We start from the raw sequence: 22,878 nt of genomic DNA, 5'->3' as shown, positions 1-22,878 counted from the left end.
ATGGGGATTAATTAGTAAAATAGAGGAAATAGACAAACCAAAAATAAAAACACTACACGTGGTGTTTGCATGTGGCAGGCACTGTTCTAATCTTCAGAGCAATCCTGTGAAATAGGTTCTCTTACTATCTGCATTTTACAGATAAGGGAAACTGGATCATGGAAAGTTTAGGTTAGCTGACCAAGGTCACATAGTAAGCAGTGGAGCTGGGATTCAAAATCAGGCAATTTGATTCCAGAGCCTGATCTCTTTAGCACTATTTTTCTGTGTCTCATTTCACTTCAGTTACCGATAGAGCTGATGGAGATAATGGCTTTTGGACTGTTGGCCAAGTGGGTTTCCCGATGCCTTACCTCTGGGTTACAGACTTTCCCAGGCACAGGCAAACTTGACACCCATAGGCCTCTCTTGTGGTGTGGAGGAACAGATCTCTTGTATGCTGTTCCTTCTCTTGAACACCACTGATTCGATAACTCACCCTTCCTTTCCTCAGGAGGATAGAGTGAGGGGGCTTAGAGGCATCAGGAGTGTTACTCTGAATTCTTCCACATGGAAACACGAGGAGTGAGGAATTAAATATCTTCTTAGCACTCTTGGTTCGTTAAAGGCCAAATCTTCTTTGGGGAGTTAGCATGAGTTAGCATAGGTTGGTAAGAGCTAGAGAAAGGCAGCCTTCCCCCCAAACAAGATTTAAACTAAGCACCCGAAGCTCATATAGCTTCAGTTTTGTGCCACTGTACATACTTAACCGTATATCTTTCCCCAGTTTATAGCCCACTTTGTTATGCTGCCCACTTCTATTTGAAGGCAAGAGAATAAACAAACAACAAAAACTAAAAAACTCCAAATCAGGTCATTTTAAAGAAACATCCTTCCCTAAGTTTCCTGAAACAAGCAAAGTTGTTTTTAACTTGTTCTCCCACATCATGTGCCATAGAGAGAGGCAAATGTTTAAGTAGAAAGAGCATAGTTTTAGAATGAGAAACTTAGGTTTGAATCTCAATTTTGCCACTGAACAAATTATTTAATCTCTCTATGCTGTTCTTTCCTTATTACCCTATAAAAGAGAGAGTGCAAGACCCACCATGTAGGGTTGGTATGGGGATTAGAGCTAAAGTATGCCAGGTATTTGCCACACAGTAACAAAAGGTAGCTTCTAGTGTTAATAAAGATATGAAAAATACAGACTTAAACTTGTTGAATGACTAAAAAATGATTTCACCTGTTTGACACAACCAAGTTTCTTAGGCAGATCTCCTATCAACACTGCTGGGAAACAGGTATGAATACTGATTAATATTTGGGTATTTTATCTGGTTATCTGTAGGCACACTCGTGTCTGAAGGTGAGTGCACAAAACTTTTTTTTTTTAAGATTTTATTTATTTATTTGACAGAGACAGCGAGAGAGGGAACACAAGCAAGGGGAGTGTGAGAGGGAGAAGCAGGCTTCCCGCCGAGCAGGGAGCCCGATGCGGGGCTTGATCCCAGGACCCTGGGATCATGACCTGAGCTGAAGGCAGACGCTTAACGGCTGAGCCACCCAGGCACCCCTGCACAAAACTAATTTGCCAGTAAGCCTCCTCTGTGTAGTACTGGTTATCTCTATGTTGTATGCAAATTGAGTTTTAAATTTAAGAATTCATAGCCTCATTTATTTTTTATTTCTAAGAGTCTAAATTTGCATTCAGAAGCCTCCAGTGCTTTTGTCTTTGTCCTTCAAGCTAATGCATTCAAAGATTGCTGCTTTCTTCAAAACATTTTAGCTCAGTCGAAGAATGCTATAAATTCTGAAGGCATAACTGTTTAAGAGTTTGTTGGTTATATCTTGGGACGTGAAATAAACAAAGGATGTAGGTTTTTTTTTTCTTTTCTAGGACATTTCCCTTGTTGTCCCACCCCACCTCCCCCCAGCTCCCACTGCTGTGTTGCACAAAAATTGATGTATTTTGCTTTTTGTTAGGTAGGCTTGACAAGCCCCCTCCCCCCGTTCCCCACATACCACTTAGTCTGCTTGGGGACTGGAACTCAGTTCCTCAGGGTTTGTTTCCCTATTCAGGAAACCAGACTTCACAATGGAGGGAAGGAGGACCAAAACAAAACCATGAGAAACTAATGCAGGGAAGGAAGAGCCACCACACAAAATTTGCTTTCGCAACCTGGTCATGGAAGGAAAATGCAATGTTGATGATCTCAAAAGACCTGTATGGTTTTGATTTTGTCCCTCTAGCTGAGTACTGCTTCTGTCTTGATTTGAATCCCCAGTCTAGTATTTAATTTTTGACTTTGAGCAAGTTACTCAATCTTTCTGAGCCTTGGTTTCCTCACTTATAAAATGAGGGCAGTAATAGGATCTATCCTTTAGGGTTGTGGTGAGGGTTAAAGAAAATAATACATGGAATGAACTTACAATAATGCTTGGACCCAGGAAGATCACAGACCTTTATTGGACCTAGATTTGAACCCACGTCTGCTTAGTTCCCAGGCGATATTCTTTCTGCCATCACAGGACATTGCACAGTAGTGTGAAGTAGGCTATGTAGGGAGTAGTAGTTCCACCAGATTACTGAAGTAGCCGAGAGGTTTGATGAGGTTAAGTGACCACTAGGATCACAAAGCTAGTGAAAGGCAAAACCAAAATGAAGAAGGGTTTCTATCTAACTGCTGGTGTAGACTACTTTTCCTCCAGCAACATGCCATGAAGACTGTCTTTGATGTCTAATGATTTGTTATTTTATCCCCTGTCTTGCAAGCTGCTTGAGGACTTTAGTTAAGTGCATGGTGCCATCTGATTATAGATGCTTAAATAGTTAGATACTGGAGACAAAGTAATAAAGACTGTTTTAGCCTAATGATTCAGGTGTATGTGTTGAGTCATCCAGTGTGGACATGAGTAATTAAATACAGTTTACTAAAATTAAATTTTTACATGTTGAGCTTGCTCCAAAAAAGGTTGGTCTAAATTTCGAGTGGGCAGTTTTGCACATATGGACCATAAAATCCATTAAATGTGAAGTGAAATAAACACTGAACATGTGACCTAGCAGGTTTTACTCTTAGCTATCCAAGGGAAATAAAAATGGCTGTCTACACAAAGGCTGTGAAGTGGCTCAGAAGTGGTTAAAGAGGTAACAGAAATGAATGAAATAATAGTAGGAAATGGCACAGAGGAATAACTGTGAAGGAGAATAAAGAAAAAGTGTGGATTTGACCAGGAGTTTGTCAATCCTTATATAGTCTCTAAAAGTAAGAACAGAAACTTGATTATAGAGAATTTTCTGTTCTCTACAGTGAAACAAACACTTCTTAAAAGACTCAACCTCATTGGTCATTATGGAAATGTAAATTAAAATCTCAGTGAGAGGCCACTCCACACCCGCTTGCATGGCTATATACTAGACAGACAATACTTAGTGATGGTGATGGTGCAGATGGAGAGCAACTGTGGTTGGTGGGAGTTAAGTGCATGTGCTTTGGAAAACAGCTTGATTGTCTCTGGAAAGGTAAATCTACACTACCCTATGAACCGACTTTTCTTCTCTTAGGCACCTCTTCAAGAGAAATAAAAATAAGTGTCTACACAAAGACTTGTTCTTGAATGTTCACAGCAGCGCTATTCATAATCGCCCCAAGCCAGAAACAATCCAAATGCTTAAACAGATAAAATATTATTCAGCAGCAATGAAAAGGAAGTGGGAATCGATAACATGCTACAACACGGACGAACCTCAGAAATGTGCCAAGTGAAAGACACTGGATGCATAAGACCACACATTGTAGGCTTCCATTTATATGAAATGTCTGGAAAAGAAGAAGGACAGAAAGCAGATGAGCGGTTGCGGGCTGGGAGTAGGTCCTGGGATTGACTGCAGTCAGTCATGAGGGAACTTTCTGGAGTGACGGGAATGTTCTCAAAGCATGGGGAATTTACTTGTGGACCAGCTGGATTGTGGCCTGTTTTTGAGCTTTGTTAGGTTGGGGACAGAGTAGCCTTTATTCTTGGGCAAGTTTAGCTGTACACCTAAATTGTGGGCTTTTTGGGCTCTTTACCGTATGCCCCCTACTGTTCAAGGAGATCTGTCCACTGGGGCTGGTTTTAACTCATGTCTCTGAGCCCTGTGTGAGCTCTGCAAATTGTTCAGCATATGCCTACTTTCCAGCAGTAGTTCTTTCCCAGATAGTTTTATGGCCTGTGGGTGTCTCCCCTTCTGCATATATGATTTAGTATTCAGTCAGAGACAGTGGGGGGCCCCTGCACCTTCCTGGAGTTCTTCCTCTGGACTGTTCCCTTCCCTCTGGCCAGCAAATTCCAGCTGCCTCAGATGTCCAATCTTACCATCTCAGCCCAGGCCAACCTGTTCTGGCTTGGTTCCCTCTTCCTGTACAGAATGTCTCTAGGTAGAAAGCCTGGGCAGTTGTAGGGCCCCCTCACCCATTTGCTTTTCCCCAAGATCATAATCCCTCACTGCCTGGTACCCATTTTATGAAAACATTTGCTTCATATCTTTTGTGCAGTTTTCTTATTTTTGTTAGGAGAGCTAGAACCAGTTTTCTGTCTTGGCTAGAGTTTCAGACTTAACATTAGCTACCTTGTTGACTAGTGAGGGGAGACGTTTCTTGTAGCTCCTATGGCAAACAATTATTGGAAGTCAGAGTACACTATAGAGCTTTCGTAGCAAATGGTGCTTTTGTGCAAATGAAGAAAAGGTGGCCCCTCTGGCCAGGCCAGTTCGAAACAGGCCTCCCTCCTGAGCTGCCCCAGCCTTGGGAAAAGCAAATGGTGCCTTTGTCTTTGAGCCCCTTGCTCTGCTATGAGCCGTTTACCGCTTGGTCCTTGTAGCGGGGGCTGTGCTTCAGCTCCCGCTGAACCTCTGGGCCAGGTGCCTTTGTGAAGTACACAGACTTACAACTGTGTATATGGCCAGTAGACTAGATTAATATGGTACAGCTCTTCCTCCAGCTGCACGTAGTATGTAAATTGCTGGAGCAAATGAAAATTAATACTGTTATTCTGGAACCTTTGTACTCCAGTTGTACCTCATATGTTGACGAAGACTTGCCGGAAACTTCTTTTTTCTATATCCCCTGTTCAGAAGAGGGGTCAGATAAACTTGGTCAGAAGTTAAAGGAAAAGGACAAGAAAGAGGTGCTTCACCTCATTTTGAATGACCATGGTAGGAAAATGTCTCAGGAACTCATTTTAGTAAATATCTTAAGATCGGATATTTCCTTTGGGTTCTCATTAGTTTGTTTGAAACAAATGTTATCTGCCACGCACATTTTGTTTCTGTCAACTAAACAAAATGCAGTCCTATAAATTTGGGGGGAGTGTGGTGTTTCCTGGGGGTCAGTATTTTGGGCAGCGAGGCTGGAAATGGTATTGGGTGTGTTTGGTGTGACTTCACCTGGAAAGTATCAGAACTAACTCCTTTGCTGGTGTTCCCTACGAGAAACATTTAACTACACGTTAAATGCGTAAGGGGTGATGGCTTATCAGACTGGCTTTGTGCTCTGGAAAGGTACCAGGAAATAATACTTCTATGAACTTTTATTTTTAGATTCTATCCCCTCGAGCCCATTACCCTCTGTCTTTTCTTTTTTGAGACATTATTGACATATAATATTAGTTTTATGTGTACAGCATGATTTCATAATTGTATGTATTGCTAAATGATCACAATAAGTCTAGTTAACATCCATCACCATACATGGTTGCAATCTTTTTTTCTTGTGTTGAGGACTTTCAAGATCTAGCAAACTTTCAAATGATACAATACCCTCTGTTTTAATTACACTTCTCGTTCATTCCTTGATCCACTGTAGTCTTGACTAACGATTGCAGCTTCGTGGCTCTCACGGCAGATCAGTGATCCTTTAAGAGCTAACCCTAAATTCTTTACAGCCCTAGCAGCTAGAGTGAACAGGAGGCTCACCATCTAGGTGCCTGCCCAAAGCTTGTGCCACATCCCAGTGATTTGCTAGAAGAGAACAGAAGCAACATAAGGTATCTTGCAAGTTATATCCTGCCTAGGGAGGAGAGTCTGAGTGAGGAGTTGTCTCACAGAATCACAGGGGAAATGAGCTCTAGGAGTGTAATTAAAGCAACTCTTTGAATTGGTCTTTAAATTGGACTTTGAGAGTCCCAGTCCCACTGTGTTAATTTCCCCTTCCATTGGTCTTTGTGACATTTGACTAATACCAATCTGGGATGCACCACAAGGTGGAAGGAGCTTTTTTCTTGAATTTCTGAAGCTTGTGCAGATTGGTCCACTGCAAGCCACAGAGGGTAAATGAGGTGTGGCCGAGTCCCCCTCAAAATTGGGAGACAGACCAAAAGGAGCCTTCTACTCCCACCTTGCCCCCCTTAATTTGCTTGCTCTCTCAATAGGGATCGATACTGTTTATGCTCCTTCCTTCTTGAAACTCTCTTTTTCCTGTGATGCTGTTCTCACCTGGTTTTCCTCCCTCTTTGGTCATTCCTTTTTGCTTTCTTTTCTAAGTACCTTATTACAGAAATATAAATTTGCAAGGTAGTGTTATTTTCTTATTGTCCTGATGCCTTTCATTTATATTTGGTCCTCAGTGCCTTTCTTATTTCTTATCTAAAATGTTAGCTAATCGGTCTGTGAATATTAAACAAAGACCATGCAAATGAGAACAAATAGAGGCTATTTGTTCAATGTTTACTATAGCAAGGGAGTCAGCTACTGTCACTTGGGTTTGGCAGAGACTCAAAGGCAGGCAGGGGAGCACAAAAGCTTTATAGTAAAAAAACAAAAGAAAAGGAAAAAAGGAGGACTTCAGGTGTGCTTCTGAAGAAGGTTGTTGGCATGAGGAAGCTGGCGTCTGGTTAACTAGAAGCAGATGTCATTTGCGATTGGTTTGGGAGTATATTGGGCTTTTTTTCTAGTTGGTCCTGAGTTGCAAGCAGGGGCAAAAAAATAGGAAAGCTGACAGTCACTGACCAATTCCTGACTGTTCTGGGTCAATTGACACATAAGTTTTGGGTTTTAGTGTCACATTTGGTCTGGGCATTGTCCATTTGTGTATTCAGTCTTTTAAGCCAAACGTGGGTTAGGACATGAAGCTCCATAGCTCTTAGGAAAATGTCTCTACAGCATTCTTGCTTATTAACCTTTTTTGGGTTATAGACTCTTTAGAGAATCTGAAAGTTATAACTCCTCTGCCTGCCCCCGCCCCCCGCCAAAATTCAGGAATTCACAGACCCGCTGAGGCCCATCCATGGACCAAAGATCTCACATATTTTCATGCATATTTAACAATTTCCTTGTGGTGTTACTATAATTCAGTATTTTGTTTATGTGAATTTTTGACTATTACATTCTTTGTATATTGTAGGAGTCACTATCAACAAGTATATATGCAAATGTGTTTAAACACCATTTTTATGCAGTATCACAGGAGGTGATATGCTAGATGAGTCAACATTCTGTGATACTGAGGAATAAGCTCATTCAATAGCAAAAAAGATGAACTTTTTATCATTTCAACATTTTTTTATATAAAGCTTTCTGAAACACATCTTATTTCCCTGATGGGGGGAAATATCAGTGAAAGATAATAATGGCTTAGAGTCTTTTTCATGATGAACATGAAGAGCTTCTTAATAGCAAGTACTTGTTCCTTATTTAATTTTTTTTTTAAGTAGGCTCCACGCCCAGCGTGGAGCCCAATGCAGGGCTTGAACTCATGACCCTGAGATCATGACCTAAGCTGATATCAAGAGTTGGACGCTTAACCGACTGAGCCACCCAGGTGCCCTAGTCCTGTTCTTTTCTGTAGAGAAAAGTATGGTGTCTGTTTTTTTTTCTGTTTCTGGTAATATTTTTTGCTTTCGATTCAAACATATTCTGAATAGTTGGTAAATGGTATTCTAATCTGGCTAAAAAGGTATATTACTGTATATTTCTCATAGCAAATATTTTTTGGATGAGTATCAGGACACTAGAAGAATTATAGAGACCTGGGGATAGTGTAAATCAGGAGTTAATTTAACAACTGAACAATTTAAACAAGCTCATCATCTCATGGCAAATTCCAACAAGCATTATTGAGTGCCTACCGTATGTCAGGCACTGGGAAAACAAAGAAGAATGAAACATGCCCTGTGTTCTCAAGGAGCTCATAATCCAGGGGAGGAATTAACTGCTACAATACTTTCTTAGGAAAGACCTAGGGGACTTAAATTTCCTAAAAATGGATGGAGAAGGTACCTTTTTGGTTTTTTTGGACAAATAGACCATCACCAGGCTGAAAAGTGGAAGGAAGTACACAGGTCACCGAAAATACAAAAGTAACCAAGCCTGAAGGATGTGACATGTCCAAATAATGTGTAAAGCACAAGGCACTGGGGGGAGGAGCAGTAGGAAACTGAGGCTTGGGATGTGGGAAGAGGTTAAACCCCAAGCTAACATTGCACCATGACTCAGATCACAATGATGATATCTAACACTTACGGAGCACGCGCGAATGTGCATCAGAGCCTTTCCTGCTCGAGGAGTGGATTGTATCTTCTAGGGGATGGGGAGCCAATGAAGGGTTTTAGGCAGAGTTATGACCTGCTGAGACATGTGGTTTAGATACATAGTGGATGAGTGAAGAGTTGTAGAGAAGAGATAGGAGGCAGCGTGAGCAGTTAGGAAGCTATGTGGTAGTAGACCTAGAGGCAGATGAAGAAATAGGGCGTTGCTGTGTCTGCTGCCTCTCCATGTGCTTTCTTATTTCCCATAGACCTCTGTGCAAATGCCACTCCACGAAGCCTCTCCTGACCACCCTGTTTAAAATGTCAACCCCAGCTTCACTCCGTACTCCTCTTCCCTGCTTTATTTTTTTCCCCATAGCACTATGATGTTACATATTCATTCATTCATCCAATTGTAGTAGAATTTAAGCCCTTAGAGAGCTGGGATTTTTGTCTGATTTGTTCAGTGCACTTTTGCCAGTCCTGAGCTTAGGACCTGGCTTATCATAGACAGTAAATATTGCTGAAGGAAAGAGTGAATGTGAGAATGGGAGAGGGGATGGGTTTGAGAGACGTTTCAAAGATGAAAGTCATGTCTCAGGAGAAGGATAAACACAGCAATCTTCAGTTAGTTAGCTAAGCAGTTCTTACCCTTGTAAGTAGTAAAGTATTTAGTTGGGGAATGCTTGTAAATTGAGTTTCCACTTAAGGAAGCTAAGGAGATCTTTGCTAAGCAATGGATTTGGGCAGTAATTATAGTAATGAGCTAGAAATTACAGTTTTTCTCAACCTGCTCGCTGACATAAACCTCAAGTTAACATCGGTTCATGAATCAGAATGGAGCATGCACGAGCATATGTGCACCAAGCGTGATGTATATGCTCTTTTTTGCCTTGAAGCCCACAGTCTTTCCACTTCAAGTCTGAATTGTAGGCCTGTTACTGCTTATAGGGAAGATAAGCTTTAGCTTTAGTTCTGTTCTATAGCTACTAATTCTAATGACATTATTGCTGCCTGTGACATTTGAGTTTGGGATTCCATGTTTAGGATTTGATAGCCAGGATTGCATGTGGAGGTTTCAGAGGGGATTGTTTTATTTAATTGGGTGCACAGAATCTGTAGTGTAGTCGTGGATAGGATTGTGAAGACACTGTACCTAGGTTCTCAGGATTGGATTTAGAAACATTCTCTTTATTTTTGTGAATTTGCAGGCCTCTGTTTTGAGTACGACTAAAACCCTGTTCTACTTTCTTTCTTAATAGCAGGAATTTAAAACTCAGCTGCCTCCTGGCAGATAGATCCACGTGGAAGACAGTAGTAGTTCAGGTCTAGCCAATGTTGGTGTGTGGGAATTTAGGCCTCATGTTTCCAGATCCTCAGAATTTTTAAGAGAATTTTTGATGTGGAATCTTTTGACTTTTGGTCAGTACTGTGAGGACTAAACTAAAGACAGCTGTGGGCTGTATTTGGGCCAGTGGACCTCGAGTATGTGACTTCTGGTTTGGAGACAAGTCTGGATCTGGATAGAAAGAGTAAGGAGACAGGAGGGTTAATTTCATACTCAGTAAAAACTTTCTTCTGCTAAGTCCAGTTCAATCAAGGAGAAATCCAACACAATAAAACTGGAGAAATATGGGTTCATAAAATTAGAAATCAGATAATCACAAATACTGAGAGAAGTAGTTATAAGAGTTTTCTTTCTTGGAGTCTGAGATTAGTCTTTCAATAATCTATCCTAATCTCTTATGTACCTTGAAATTATTTTAACATGTAATTATTAAAGTGAATATGTATTATTCTGTTAACATAGATATGAATATATTTCACAAACTCCCCCCCCCAAGTACACCAATATTGATTTAATCTTTCGCTAGATTTAAACTTTCTTAGAGCTCAAGTGGATGGTGCCTTAAAACTTACTTTGTGTGTTTGAAAGATGGGAAGAAGCAGGTGATTTGCAAATGACCGAGTTAATAGTGTATTCTTTGAATTACGCTATCCCAGTATTGGTAATTGAAATTGTAGGGGCGCCTGGGTGGCTCAGTCTTTAAGCGTCTGCCTTCGGCTCAGGGCATGATCCCAGAGTCCTGGGGTCGAGCCCCACATCAGGCTCCTCCTCTGGGAGCCTGCTTCTTCCTCTCCCACTCCCTCTGCCTGTGTTCCCTCTCTCACTGGCTGTCTCTCTCTCTGTCAAATAAATAAAATAAAATCTTTAAAAAAAAAAAAAGAAATTGTGGAATTTACAAGCAAGGGTTTTCATATTTCTGAAGTTTTGTGATTGTAAAATATGCTAGTTGTGGTTCAGTGGCCATATTTTTTGGATGTTCCTCTGTTCTCAACCAGTTGTAGTTTGTGTGTGTGGAAGATTCCAGTAGAAAAGGATTATCAAACTGTCTTTTCTCTTGATTTAAAGCAAGAACTGCATATCAGAGATAGTGAACCAAATGTTTTTCTGTTTTTTGAGGCCCCCTCCGCCCTCAACTTCTGGGATACTCAGCACTGCCCATTTCTGATCTTTTCTGGCATTCCCTGGATGCATTTTCTGTCTTCATGTAATGTGTTTCATTATAATTATCTTCTAGTTTCATTGAAGGTGAGGTTTGTATTTGTTCTTTGTTTGCTTTATTGTTGGGGGATGATTTTAGAGAGCAGAAATGGTGGTGGAAATGGTTTTATTCTATCAGGAATAAATGCGATGGAGAATAACATAAGGGACTGAATTTAGATTGGATGCTTAAGAAAGATAGAGGTAGGGAAATACTAATTAAGCTGAGAAACCACGTATGGATATGAGTTAGCCTCAAGATTTCAAGGCAGGAAGAAAATCACGAATGAAAGTCCTGAGGCTAGAAAACTGGGTACCCTGGGCTAGTCAGAGATGGTGGCCAGTGTGGGCGAAAGGCAGACATTGCTGGATTGCAGGTAAGACAGAAGTGGGGGGCCAGGCCATAGGGAGAGCTTAAAACAGAACTTGCTGAATAACAGAGGTTTGTGTTGGATACTGATAAATGCGGAGAGGCATACTCTGTCTTTAGAGCTTATAGTCTAGCTGAGGAGATGACCCATACATTAAAAAGTTTATATCATGTGACCAAATGATAGGTAATATGTGAGCACTAGAGATAGTTTTGACTTGAAGGAATTAGGGGAAGAAAACTCACTTTTGGCTGGGGTTCTTGTGGAAGGTTTCTTAAGGGAGCTAGAGTTTGATCTGGGTTTTTCTTATGGGGTAGGGCTTGAATAAACAGAGCTGTCAGTGGGAGTGGCATTATGAGTGTAGGTCTGTGGCATGCAGGACATATACTAGCTTGCTGGAGAGGAGGAATCTTCCAGGGCTGTGATGTGGAAATGATGCTCGACCAGTAACTTGCTTTACCTCTGATGTACCAGGGGTCTGCAAGTATCAGTGCTAGAAGTAACCAGAAATAGAACTTGTTGAATGCTTGGTGTTCATGTTCTTATTCTAGATAAAAAGAGCTCTGCAAGTGATCCAGTGTATAACTTCTCGTTCCTTCTGCAACACCCTCATCAGCTACTTCTCTCTTATTATATAGTTCTACTCATGGGGAGCTGGTTGTTTAACTCAGTGCTAATTATTCTCGTATTGGAGAGATATCCCTCTTCTTTCAGCTTTCTCCAGTGGGTCCTACCAAATTCAGCCTCTAAGCTGACATAGAACAAGTCTGCTTCTCCTCCCCCCAAATGTGTAAGCCCCCTCGAATCTGAAGATGGCATCATGTCTTCCTTGAGTCTTCCCTCTGCCCGGATATGTCATTTCCAGTTCTTTGTTCTTTCAGCGGTCGTGTTTTCAGACACTTCTATATCCTCAGTGCTGTTCTCCAGAATACTCTACTTTATCAGTGATGCTTTTAAAATTTATTCTTCAAAAATGAAGGGAGTACTCCAAATGTCAATGAAATGCTAAACAGGGCTTTTGGTGTTGTTTGTACTTATTAAAACTGGTGAGATGAGCAAAGATTGACTCTTTTGTGAGTCTAGTCTGTGTTGAAAATTTTAGTCAGATCAAGCTTTATTCCTTATGCAGAAAGCACATCGGGGGAGGGGTGACCAAGAAAAAATAATGATCATCACACAGATTGTTGTTTGGTTGCTGGTACTGCCAGCTAAGTCCAAAAAAGCAACAATATCATTACGTAGTATAGCTGTATCAGAATAAGCTCTTTGTGATGTATACATCCGTTATGGAGTGGGATGGAGAGAGATCCTGTTAGAACAGAGATTCCAAATATTTCTAATTGTGAAGTTTTCAGAAACTTAAACAAATCTTTAAAATTAAAAGAGGTATTGATATTTGGACATGACGTTCAATTTTGGTAGTTGGACAGCAGTAATTGATTTGTAACTTGTCCTTCTACCGATACTACTTTGTGTTTTATACATACAGGATATTATGTGGTTTACTTTGGACCCAATAACGATTTTATTTTATTTTTTTAAGATTTTATTTATTTATTTGTCATTGAGAGAGCGCACAAGCAGGGGGAGCAGCAGGCAGAGCAGGCAGAGGGAGAAGCAGACCCCTGCTGAGCAGGGAGTCCCATGCAGGACTCCATCCCTGGACCCTGGGATCAATGACCCGAGCTGAAGGCAGATGCTTATCGACTGAGCCACCCAGGTGTCCCTTGATTTTATTTTTATTATGGTCAAAAGTGTCAATAAAAATTTCCAAAGATGACTAATTTATATAAAATCGTCATTAAATTTCTTCTTCGTATTGTGGCGTTTAAAAAATTAGAAGTATAATTGGACTTAATTTTATGGTATACTGTACTATTTAAATGAGAAGTGAGCTGTACCCCTAAACCAGGTCAGTAAAAAGGAGATGAGTTGCTTCTTCACAGATAACTGTTATACCCAAACTATGCAACTAAATCATTTGCTTCCCAAGTTTACTTCTTTCTGAAAAGCACATCTGTCCATGTCGATCCACCGGGGCTGTTAACTTCTCCAGTAACTAGACAGTCACCATTTGGGAAACAGTAATTGTTGCAGGCAAGATTCATCAATGGATGCTCAAATTCGTGGGTGAAAGTATGATGAGAGACAGTATTTATATAATCTCAAAGTCTCCCCCAACAAGAAAAATGTACAAAGGGAAAACTAATAATGTTACATGGAGAAACCTAGTAAATGCAGCCGTAAGAAATGATCACAGATCATCACATCATCAGTTATGAGACACGGATGGCCATCATGTGCTTTCTGGTATGAGGCCCTGAGAAGAGCACAACATTACCTGTGGTGTTGTGCTTGCCAAAACACATAACCCGAATTTAGTTGTGAGGAAGCATTAGAGAAACCCACATTGAAGGACAGTCTACAAAATAATTGGCCAGCACTCTTCAAGTGTCAAGGTCATGAGAAACAGACTGTCCCAGATGGAAGGAAACGGACTACCGCAGGCAGGGTGTGATCCCGGACCAGAAAAGCGACATCAGTGGGATACAGTTGGCAAAACGTTTATATGAGGTTGGCTCTAGATTATTTAATAAGTTTTCTGTTGATGGTTAATTTACTGGTTTTGATCATAATGACTATGGTTATATAAGACATCCACATTTGGGGAAGCTGGGTGAAGGGTACACAGGAATTCTTTGTACTATTTTTGGAATGTTTTGTGAGCTTGAAGGTATTTAAAATGAAATTAAGCAACAGCAATAAAAGTAATTCAACTCAACTGAGAGAAACTAAGACTTTCATGTTTTTACTTTGTGACAGCTCTCTTGACTGGTCAGGGGCTGGTTTTCTTTGCTTCCTAAATCTCCGCTGTGACCTGGATAGTTGAGGTTTCGAAAAGGGATTGGGGGAGAAGTTAGCCATTACCATATTGGATTGCAACTATACTTTGAAAGGTCTTGTCTCATTAATTAATTCACTTATTTATTTTTGTACGGAGCTGTAATTACATCTTTGGATTTCCATTGGCTCTGTAGGTTATTTGAGCTTGACTGCTGTAGTCACCAGAATCCCTAGCTGGAAACTTAGCTCTGTAATTAATTTACTGGTTTGTTTCTGTTTTTATTATTAGGTTCTGAATTCAGGTTAGTCTCATGGATTTTTCTGTGATGTGGCCTATATTATTGAATTTTATTAAAGCTTGTTGATTGTCTCTTAGGAAGAGCTGATTTTTGTATAAAATATTCAATTTAAACTTGAAATATCATATTAAATATCTTATTTTTCCCTCAGAAAAGACAGTCTGGAGTTTTATAAATATGATGAATAGTAAACTTCCACTGGCATAAGTACCAGGTGGTAACCTTTTATTGGTAATAATTAGAATGGAGGAAATTAATGCATTGGGAAAGCTTTCTGTTAGCAAGAACAGTTGTTAATGTATGACTCATAGATTAAGTCTAGAAGAAACTTGACGAGGTTGTTTTGATCAGTGTTTAAGAGGGGAAGAATGTGGACTTGGGAATCAGAAGACCTAGTTTGACAGCCCATCACTGCTTATTATTGTGTCTTGGACAGGTTCACTTAACTTTTCTGAGCTGTTAAGTTTCTCATCTGTAAAATTGGAAGTCAGACTGAGAAAGACCAATACCATATGATTTCACTCATATGTGGAATCTAGAAAAACAAATTAAATGAATAAATAAACAAAAAGCAGAATCAGGGCTGTAAATATAGAGAACAAATTGATGGTTGCCAGAGGGAAAGGGGGCATGGATGGGCAAAATGGGTGAAGGGGTGTGGGAGATACAGGCTTCCTGTTAGGAAATGAGTAAGTCAGGGGGACAAAAGGCACAGCATAGGGGATACAGTCAGTGCTACTGTAATAGCCTGTATGGTGACCGATGGCAGCCGTACTTGTGGGGAGCACAGCATAGTGCATATAAACATGGGCAGTCACTAGTTGAACACCTGAAATTAATGTATTAACATTGTGTTACATTGATTAACGTTGCGTATACTCAACAACAACAACAACAAAACCCTGAAAAACAAAAAAGAAAAGCACAAAGATGACAGCATTTGTCAGTGACCTCTACCAGTATCTCACAGGGTTTTTTGTCAGGAAGTTTTTCTGAGTCCGGAGAAACTACTTTCTTTTCTATGTCAGCCACATTGGCCGTCACCCCAGAATCTATTAGACAAGTGTCGCTCTTTGGTAGACTTTCCTTGGTGTTTCAGCGTTCTTACCTGAAATCATTTGATGCAAATAAGTGTTAAATTTTTTTTGAAGAAAATTTTTTATGAGACAGGGACAAGAAGTTGTAGAGACAGAAGGAAGCACTTCTGTGTTCAATTTCCTTTCAGGTTTTAGGTTTGAGGTGGCATTTTGATCCTTGGACACAGACCAGTTATTCCTAAAGTTCCAGTTACTCTTTTTGTCTCCAAAGTCCTTTATTTTTAAATTTTCTGATTTTTGACATTGTACCGTGGTTACGAAAGTGAATATCATTGTTTTGAGGAATTAGACACTGAAGTGTTTAGCATTAAGGGGCATGTCTGCAGCTTAGTGGGAGATGATTAGGAGAAAACTAATACATATATGTGTATCTCTATCTGTATATGGAGGAGGGGAGAATGATATAGTAGCAGTGGTGATGTTAACACTTGGTGAATTTGGGTGAAGGGAGTTCTTTGTGCTTTTCTTGCAACTTTTCTCTGAGTTTAAAACTATCTCCAAAGTATACTGGGTTTAGTTCTATCTCTGTACCCGAGGAAGTATGAGTCACAGTTTTGGGGTGAGGGAGCCTAGAAGCACCTGGGTAAGCATAGATCAATAGGTAATAAGTGAATAATTCAGTAAGTAGTAATTCCCTGGCAAAAGATTAGTTGTTCCTTTAATTTAACCTCTTTTCCTTAGCCAGAGCAGAATTCATTTTTTTATAGAAGGGCCTATATAGTGAGCTGCTGCTGTATCAAAGCAGGGAAAACTACTTGGAAGTGAAATCAGATGATAAAAAGTAAAGACTGTTTCTGTATTTACAAGACTGATACAAGGATAAGCAGAATGCATAAGGCAGAAATACGAGGAAGTTAAAAATTTTCCAGAGGAAAAATAGTGTTTCTTCTTCCTGAGAGATACCAAGTTAGTTTTCTATAATTAAGGACTCTACGCTACTAGTTCGTAGATATTAATTTATCCTTCATTTTAAATTGCTGTTGGATTTCAAAGTTAATATTTTGTATTCCTACTAAAAATTTACAAGGTATTTATTATCATTTTACCCTTAAATTGTCTCCTAACCAAAAAAAAAAATTTTTTTTTTAACTCTCTCCCTTTACTTTCATGTCCACAATGACACCTCTTTTGGAAACGCAGAAGCCAGCCAAAGGTAAGAGATTTGCTTTATTATGCAATGCTTGTAAAGATCTTAGGTGCATATTTTTGAAATACTAGTAATTTTCTTCTCAAAAATGCTTTCTGTCACTTTTGTAAAAGTAATGCAAGCTGTCAGCCTGTTCATAAATCCGAAATCATTTATTGGCATAGGAGGGACTGGAGGCTTATGGAAAAGTTGTATTTGTACTTTGACCAATTCAGGCCAGTTTCCTGGCAACTATAACACAGATTCCTTTTGTGCTCTGCTGTTCACCATGGATTGGCTTGAAACTGGTCGTTCCAGACTGTGGTCAGAACCGTGCTAGGCAGACTCATCTATGTTGTTCCCCAGACAGCTGGGGACACATTCTCAGGCCAACAGAAAGCCGCCCTGGCCCACAACTTCATCAGGCAAATGTGCTTTCATTTCAGATTTGAGCCCAGATTCTAAAGAAACTTCAATGGAGTGCATCAGTTCTTGTATCTCTCAAGGAATTTATAGGCGTGCCAAAGTGGGCACAAGGACTATATTTTTGAATTGACCATTTGCTGCCATTACTTGGAACTTGTCAGGAAATTCAGATTTTTATCTACATTCTTGGGATTTTGTTTTTGAGTCTGCGGTTGAATTGTAATTCCATTCTCTATTGTTGCTAAAGTATGTATAGACATGGCTCTTTGGGATTGAGTAATTTTTTAAATAGTTAAATATGGCATTGGATTTCTTGATATATGTAAAATCAACTTAATTAGTTTTTTCTCTTCTGTGAAAAGGTATTGGATTATTTCTGTTTCTCATTTTTTTGATGGAGCTAGAGACTGGAGATTGCAGTAAAGATGTGAGGAAACATTACACGGCCATTTAAAAACTATTCATGTTTTATGTAATTCAGTTGTGTCTTAATGTTTAGAGAAAATGTTGACTTGACATAAAAAGTATGGAAGGACCAACACCACATTACTAGCATAGTGGTTGTGTCTAGGGAGAGGTATGCTTGGTGAATGGGAGACTTTTATTTTTTACTTTATGTTTTTGTATTATTTGACTTCGTGCAATGAATGTGTGTTTCTTTACTGTTACTTTTAAAAAGTTTTTTTAAAAAAAATTTTAAAGGAATAATATTAGAAAGAAAAGGGCTTGTCTGCTTTAGGAAATTCTTGGCTGACGATTCCTATAACAATTTAAAGATTCCTATAATTGCAAAATTGCTAGAACTTGAAGAGGACCATTCAGTATTGTGAGCAAGTAGGAACTAAGTGTTCATTAGTTCCTAACTTTGTACCAGGCTGTGGTGCTTTCATATAATTTGGGGAATGGAGCCAATCCCGCCTAGTGATGGAGAGCCTAGTGATAAACAGCCCCCTGGAGGAAAGACTGGTTTCCAGTCCCAGCTTCCCCACCTGCCAGTCATCAGGTTCTACACTTCTTTGTACATCAGTGTCCCATGAACAGGGCCCAGTACCTGTATCGGCTACTGTAATGGTTCCTTTAATGGTAGCTTCTCTACTGGAATTGAGAATTAGAAATGCAGTTGTTAAGGAAATCCCTAAATTAAAAAAAAAAAAGAAAGAAAGAAGGAAAAGAAAGAAAAACCCATAATAATTGAGAGAGGAGTGCCTTATAGAGCCTGCTCTCTGATAAGTACGTGCATATGGTGACCGGCACCTTTGAAGGGAGAGCTAAGCTTACAAAAAAAGAGCAGAATAGTTTCTAATTAACCTTGTTAAGAACAGAATAAATAAAATTATAAGAGATGAGAGTTGAAAGCTAGAACCGAAGAAACTTAATTTGAACTTCACACTTTATTTATTCTCACCGTGCTGTAATGATTTCTCACTACGGCTGACAAATGTAGCTTGAAAAGCAGCCCCCTACCCGAAATTGTGATACACAGTCATTTGGGTCCACCTTCTATCTTCCTTCTTCTTTTCCTCCTCTCCCTGTTGGAGCGTTGCTAACACAGTGAACCACCACTCTTGACAGGTACATGTTTAGCTTTGGAAACGTGGAGGATTAGTAATGTACAAAACAGCTTCAGCTGGTGGATAGCTTCTGGGCTCCAGGGCTCTTGCCTCTTCCGAGGTCTTGTCAGCCATTAGGCTTCACCTAGCTTTCCCATCACTGCCGCCTTTCAGGGAACAAATGCCTCCCTTGCCTGCTGTTTTGCACAAAGATAGTAGTGTTCTGATCATTTCCTGCTTTAAAGGTCTTTTTAACCAGTCATCCTGGTGGTTGCCCCCAGGGTCCTCTCGTTGCTCATTTGGTTGTTCTCCTGGTGCCCTTCCAGTACTGGTCTTCCCTTTGCAGCCATCTTCTTCTGCACTGTTTTGGCCTGTGGTCTCCTTGTGGCCCCCACTCCACCCCATCCTCTCCCCCATGGGTCTCATTGCAACTATTTTTCAGGCAGTCTCAACTTCTCATCTAAGTACAAGCAAGCAGTCTAGCTTTCAAAAACTTAATTCTCCTTGCCCCTGTTCTACCTCCTTTTGGCCCTTTCCCTTTCTTTCTTTCCTTTTCTTTTTTTTTTTTTATAATTTTTATTTTGTTATATTAGTCACCATACAGTACATCCGCAGTTTTTGATGCAATGTTCCATGATTCATTATTTGCATATAACACCCAGTGCACCGTGCAATATGTGCCCTCCTTAATACCCATCACCGGCCTATCCCAATCCCCCACCTCTCCCCCCTGAAGCCCTCAGTTTTCCAGAGTTCACAGTCTCTCATGGTTCATTCTGCCTTCTCTTTACCCCCCCCCTTCATTCTTCCCTTTCTCTCTCCATCATTTTGAGTTAATTTCAGGTGGGAGAGGGATGTAGGCATGCATACTTAATTTACCACTTTCCTCTAATTTTCTTTCTTTAAAATATTAACTTTTACTTTGGTCCAGGTAGCCTTGTGAGTTCAGACAGATGCAATCTCTTGCCAGCTCCAAAATTATAGCAGGGACAGAGAAAATATTTTTAAAATATTAAAATTATGTCATCATATTAAAAAACAGCATAATGTAACTTCAGGGACTAGCAGCAAACTGGGGCTGAAGCCGTGTATTTACTGGGTCTTGGGATCTGAGGCAGGTTCTCGGAGGTGATTAGAAGTTTGCCTCTTGGAGATTAGAGGGGGCCTGATGTATGGGTGAGGACTGGAGAACTTGCCACTGAAGACTGATTTGAGTGAGACTCCAACACGAATGAAGGCTTAAGGAAAGGGTTCTGGCCACCAACATTGAGCTGTCTGTGTAAGTTGGAGGGTGTGGAGACGTTCAGCTTTGGGAAGATCAAAATCTGGGCTTCGGTAGCTGGGAGTGGTGGCGTGGCTAGCCACGTAAAGGTGGCCAGAGGGAGAGGAAAAAACACAAGCAACCATGTAAACCATAAAACACAAACTCCCAATTCAGATGCACTTGCAAACTAACATGTAAAGGCCCAAGAGGAAAACTGTCAGCAGAAAGAGAGGCAACAGACTCCAAAAATTGGAAAGTTTGAACTACAAGCTGAAATGATTTTAAAAACAATTACACTTGGCGCGCCTGGGTGGCTCAGTCGGTTAAGCATCTGTCTTCGGCTGAGGTCATGGTCTCAGGGTCCTGGGATCGAGCACTGCCTTGGGCTCTGCAGTCAGCAGGGAGTATACTTGTTCCCCTCCCGCTTCCTCTTTCCCTGTCCCCCACACATGCGCACACACTGTCTCTCAAATTAAAAAAAACCTTTAAAAATGATTATACTTAAAATCCTTAGAGACTTAATTATAAATGTGAACTCCAAAAAAAGAAAATTCAATGAAAAACTTAAAAGATAGGAAAAAAAAAAGCATGCGTGTTTTGGAAAGTAGTAAATGTAAAAGAACCAAACAGAGATCATCTGTGATGTCCCACCAGGTGGTATTAACCACTAACCATATTCCAATGTGTATCCTTACTACTTTTTATCTGTATAGATTTTGGTACAAACATGGGATCATAACTTTTACATTAATACAGGAACATTTTCTTACCAGCGTTCAACAGTCTTGAAGCTATGCAATATTGCATGTGGGTGTGTTATGATTTTTTGAATCTGCTATTTTATAACTACTTTCAACATGCCATAGTAATCATCTTTACATTTTATTCTTTTAAACATATCTTTATTTTCTCTGAGAAAAGTGAAAATGTAGAGAATACATGAAAGCATAAAGAAGACAAAGATTACTAATCTTATCATGCAGAGATAAACTTTCTATGTGTAACTGTGTGTGTGTTTGCATGTATATGTGTACATGATAGCCATTATATTATAAATACTGTTTTGTAACCTCCCCTTTTTTCACTTAACATTGTGAAGGGTTTCCATATGAACTAAATTTCAGTATCATTTATGGGATGCTTAGTTGTTCATTGTAAAACTGTACCATAAATAATTTAACCTCCATTGTTAAGATAGTAAGATTATTTTTATTTCGCTACTATGAACAGCATTATCAGTGTTATAACACTGTTATAACATTATAAGTATGTTAAGGTTTTGTTCTTAGTATATACCATATTTTTATTTTTCAATAGGTGTTTGCATATGATCACTGTTTCTGGTCTATGGATGAATCAGTCAGAGAAAAGTATGCAGGTGAGTACAGCATCCTATTAACTACTATAGAAAAGCTGTTTTAATTTATTTTCCATGAGGTATTACAGCATTATTTTGTGTAACTTTAAGAACTGTATTGAGAATTTCCTCCTGTCTTTGCTGTTTTTACATTGATGGGGAAATAGGAGATTGACAGTGTGCTATTCTTGTTATAAGACAGTAAAGGTAAATTAATAGGGTGTACAGTTGAGGTTATCAAACACATTCCCAGACCTTACATGAGACGTGGAGCACACAGTAGCCACTTAGACTCCCTTAGATGTCTGTGATGTGGTCTAGAGAGGCAGCTTGGTATAGGAAAGTTGAGCAAGGGGAAAAGGAAACCTGTAGTTTAGTCTAGGCTCTGCTCCTGCCTGCTCGGAATTCTGTTATTCTCTTACCCTCCTCACCAAGACTGTCTCAAGCTCCTTTACACCACAAATTTAGGACTACAGGGACAGCCTTTTAATTTGCTTTGTTCCTAACTGCTTATGACACCTGTTTCTAAGCAGTATCTTTTAAATATTGAGAGTCATATTGTATTGGCTTTTATTATGAGACACAGTAGTACTACAGCTTGTTCGAAAAGTTAAGGTTAATTTGCTCTAGCTGGCCCGAAGGATTGCTTACGGATTGCTTCTGAGTCGGAAGTAAGATGATGCTATACTAATCTGGGAAATTAACTAGGAAGTGGGGCATAATGAAATGTTATTTATAGCGTTCAAAGTATAACAAACATAACAACATCCAGTCCTTTCATTTTATATTCAAGCCTCAAAGAGAGGTTGAATGACTTTGTTTTGATTATTAACGTATTTAATTTAGCCTGTGGGGGAGAATTTGAACCTATTATTTTTGTTCATGATTGAAAGCTAGAAGACATTTTCAAGATATTCTTCCCTCCTCTAGCTGGTATGTATTGTAGGCCCTATAATTAAAAACTATCATTGAGGAAAAGGAGAGGAGATTGACATGTATGATTGTTTTGAATTCTAGTACCCACTGAATAAAGCATTAGCTGGTGGTATATAGTTGAATTCAGGTCCATGGAGGTCCCTAGTATAAATTTTGGGTATTTATAATAATTGTTTATAAAATTAGCAGTTCATTAGCTTTTTGCATTGCAGAGGATTTTTGTCCAGTGTTTATTTACTTTTTTTTTTTTAAAGATTTTATTTATTTATTTGACAGAGATAGAGACAGCCAGCGATAGAGGGAACACAAGCAGGGGGAGTGGGAGAGGAAGAAGCAGGCTCATAGCAGAGGAGCCTGACGTGGGGCTCGATCCCATAACGCCGGGATCACGCCCTGAGCCGAAGGCAGATGCTTAACCGCTGTGCCACCCAGGCGCCCCTGTCCAGTGTTTATTTATTCAAGTTCATATATCAGGAAATTTTTACTCATTTCCTATCATGTGCTAACTAGAAATACTTGAAGGCCATAAGCTTTTGGAAGCATTCATCAGGTCTAAAAATCTTCTTCTTTTTTTTTTTTTTT

The 22,878-nt window shown here is 39.7% G+C and overlaps 1 protein-coding gene across 2 annotated transcripts in view; it reads left to right on the top strand.

Moving 5' to 3' along the window:
* The window catches only part of KIF13B (kinesin family member 13B), a 179,333-nt gene that overhangs the window by 32,619 nt on the left and 123,836 nt on the right, over positions 1–22,878 (top strand). For both annotated transcript variants that reach the window (XM_034661358.1, XM_034661357.1), the window contains exons 2-3: positions 16,778–16,790; positions 21,321–21,381. In XM_034661358.1, coding sequence (XP_034517249.1) covers positions 21,351–21,381 — 31 coding nt within the window. In that variant the 5' untranslated portion in view covers positions 16,778–16,790; positions 21,321–21,350. The remainder of the gene's footprint in view (positions 1–16,777; positions 16,791–21,320; positions 21,382–22,878) is intronic.

The sequence above is a fragment of the Ailuropoda melanoleuca genome, chromosome 5 (assembly GCF_002007445.2).
Source record: "Ailuropoda melanoleuca isolate Jingjing chromosome 5, ASM200744v2, whole genome shotgun sequence".
Classification (NCBI taxonomy): Eukaryota; Metazoa; Chordata; class Mammalia; order Carnivora; family Ursidae; genus Ailuropoda; species Ailuropoda melanoleuca.
This window is presented reverse-complemented; position numbering and strand designations above follow the sequence as displayed.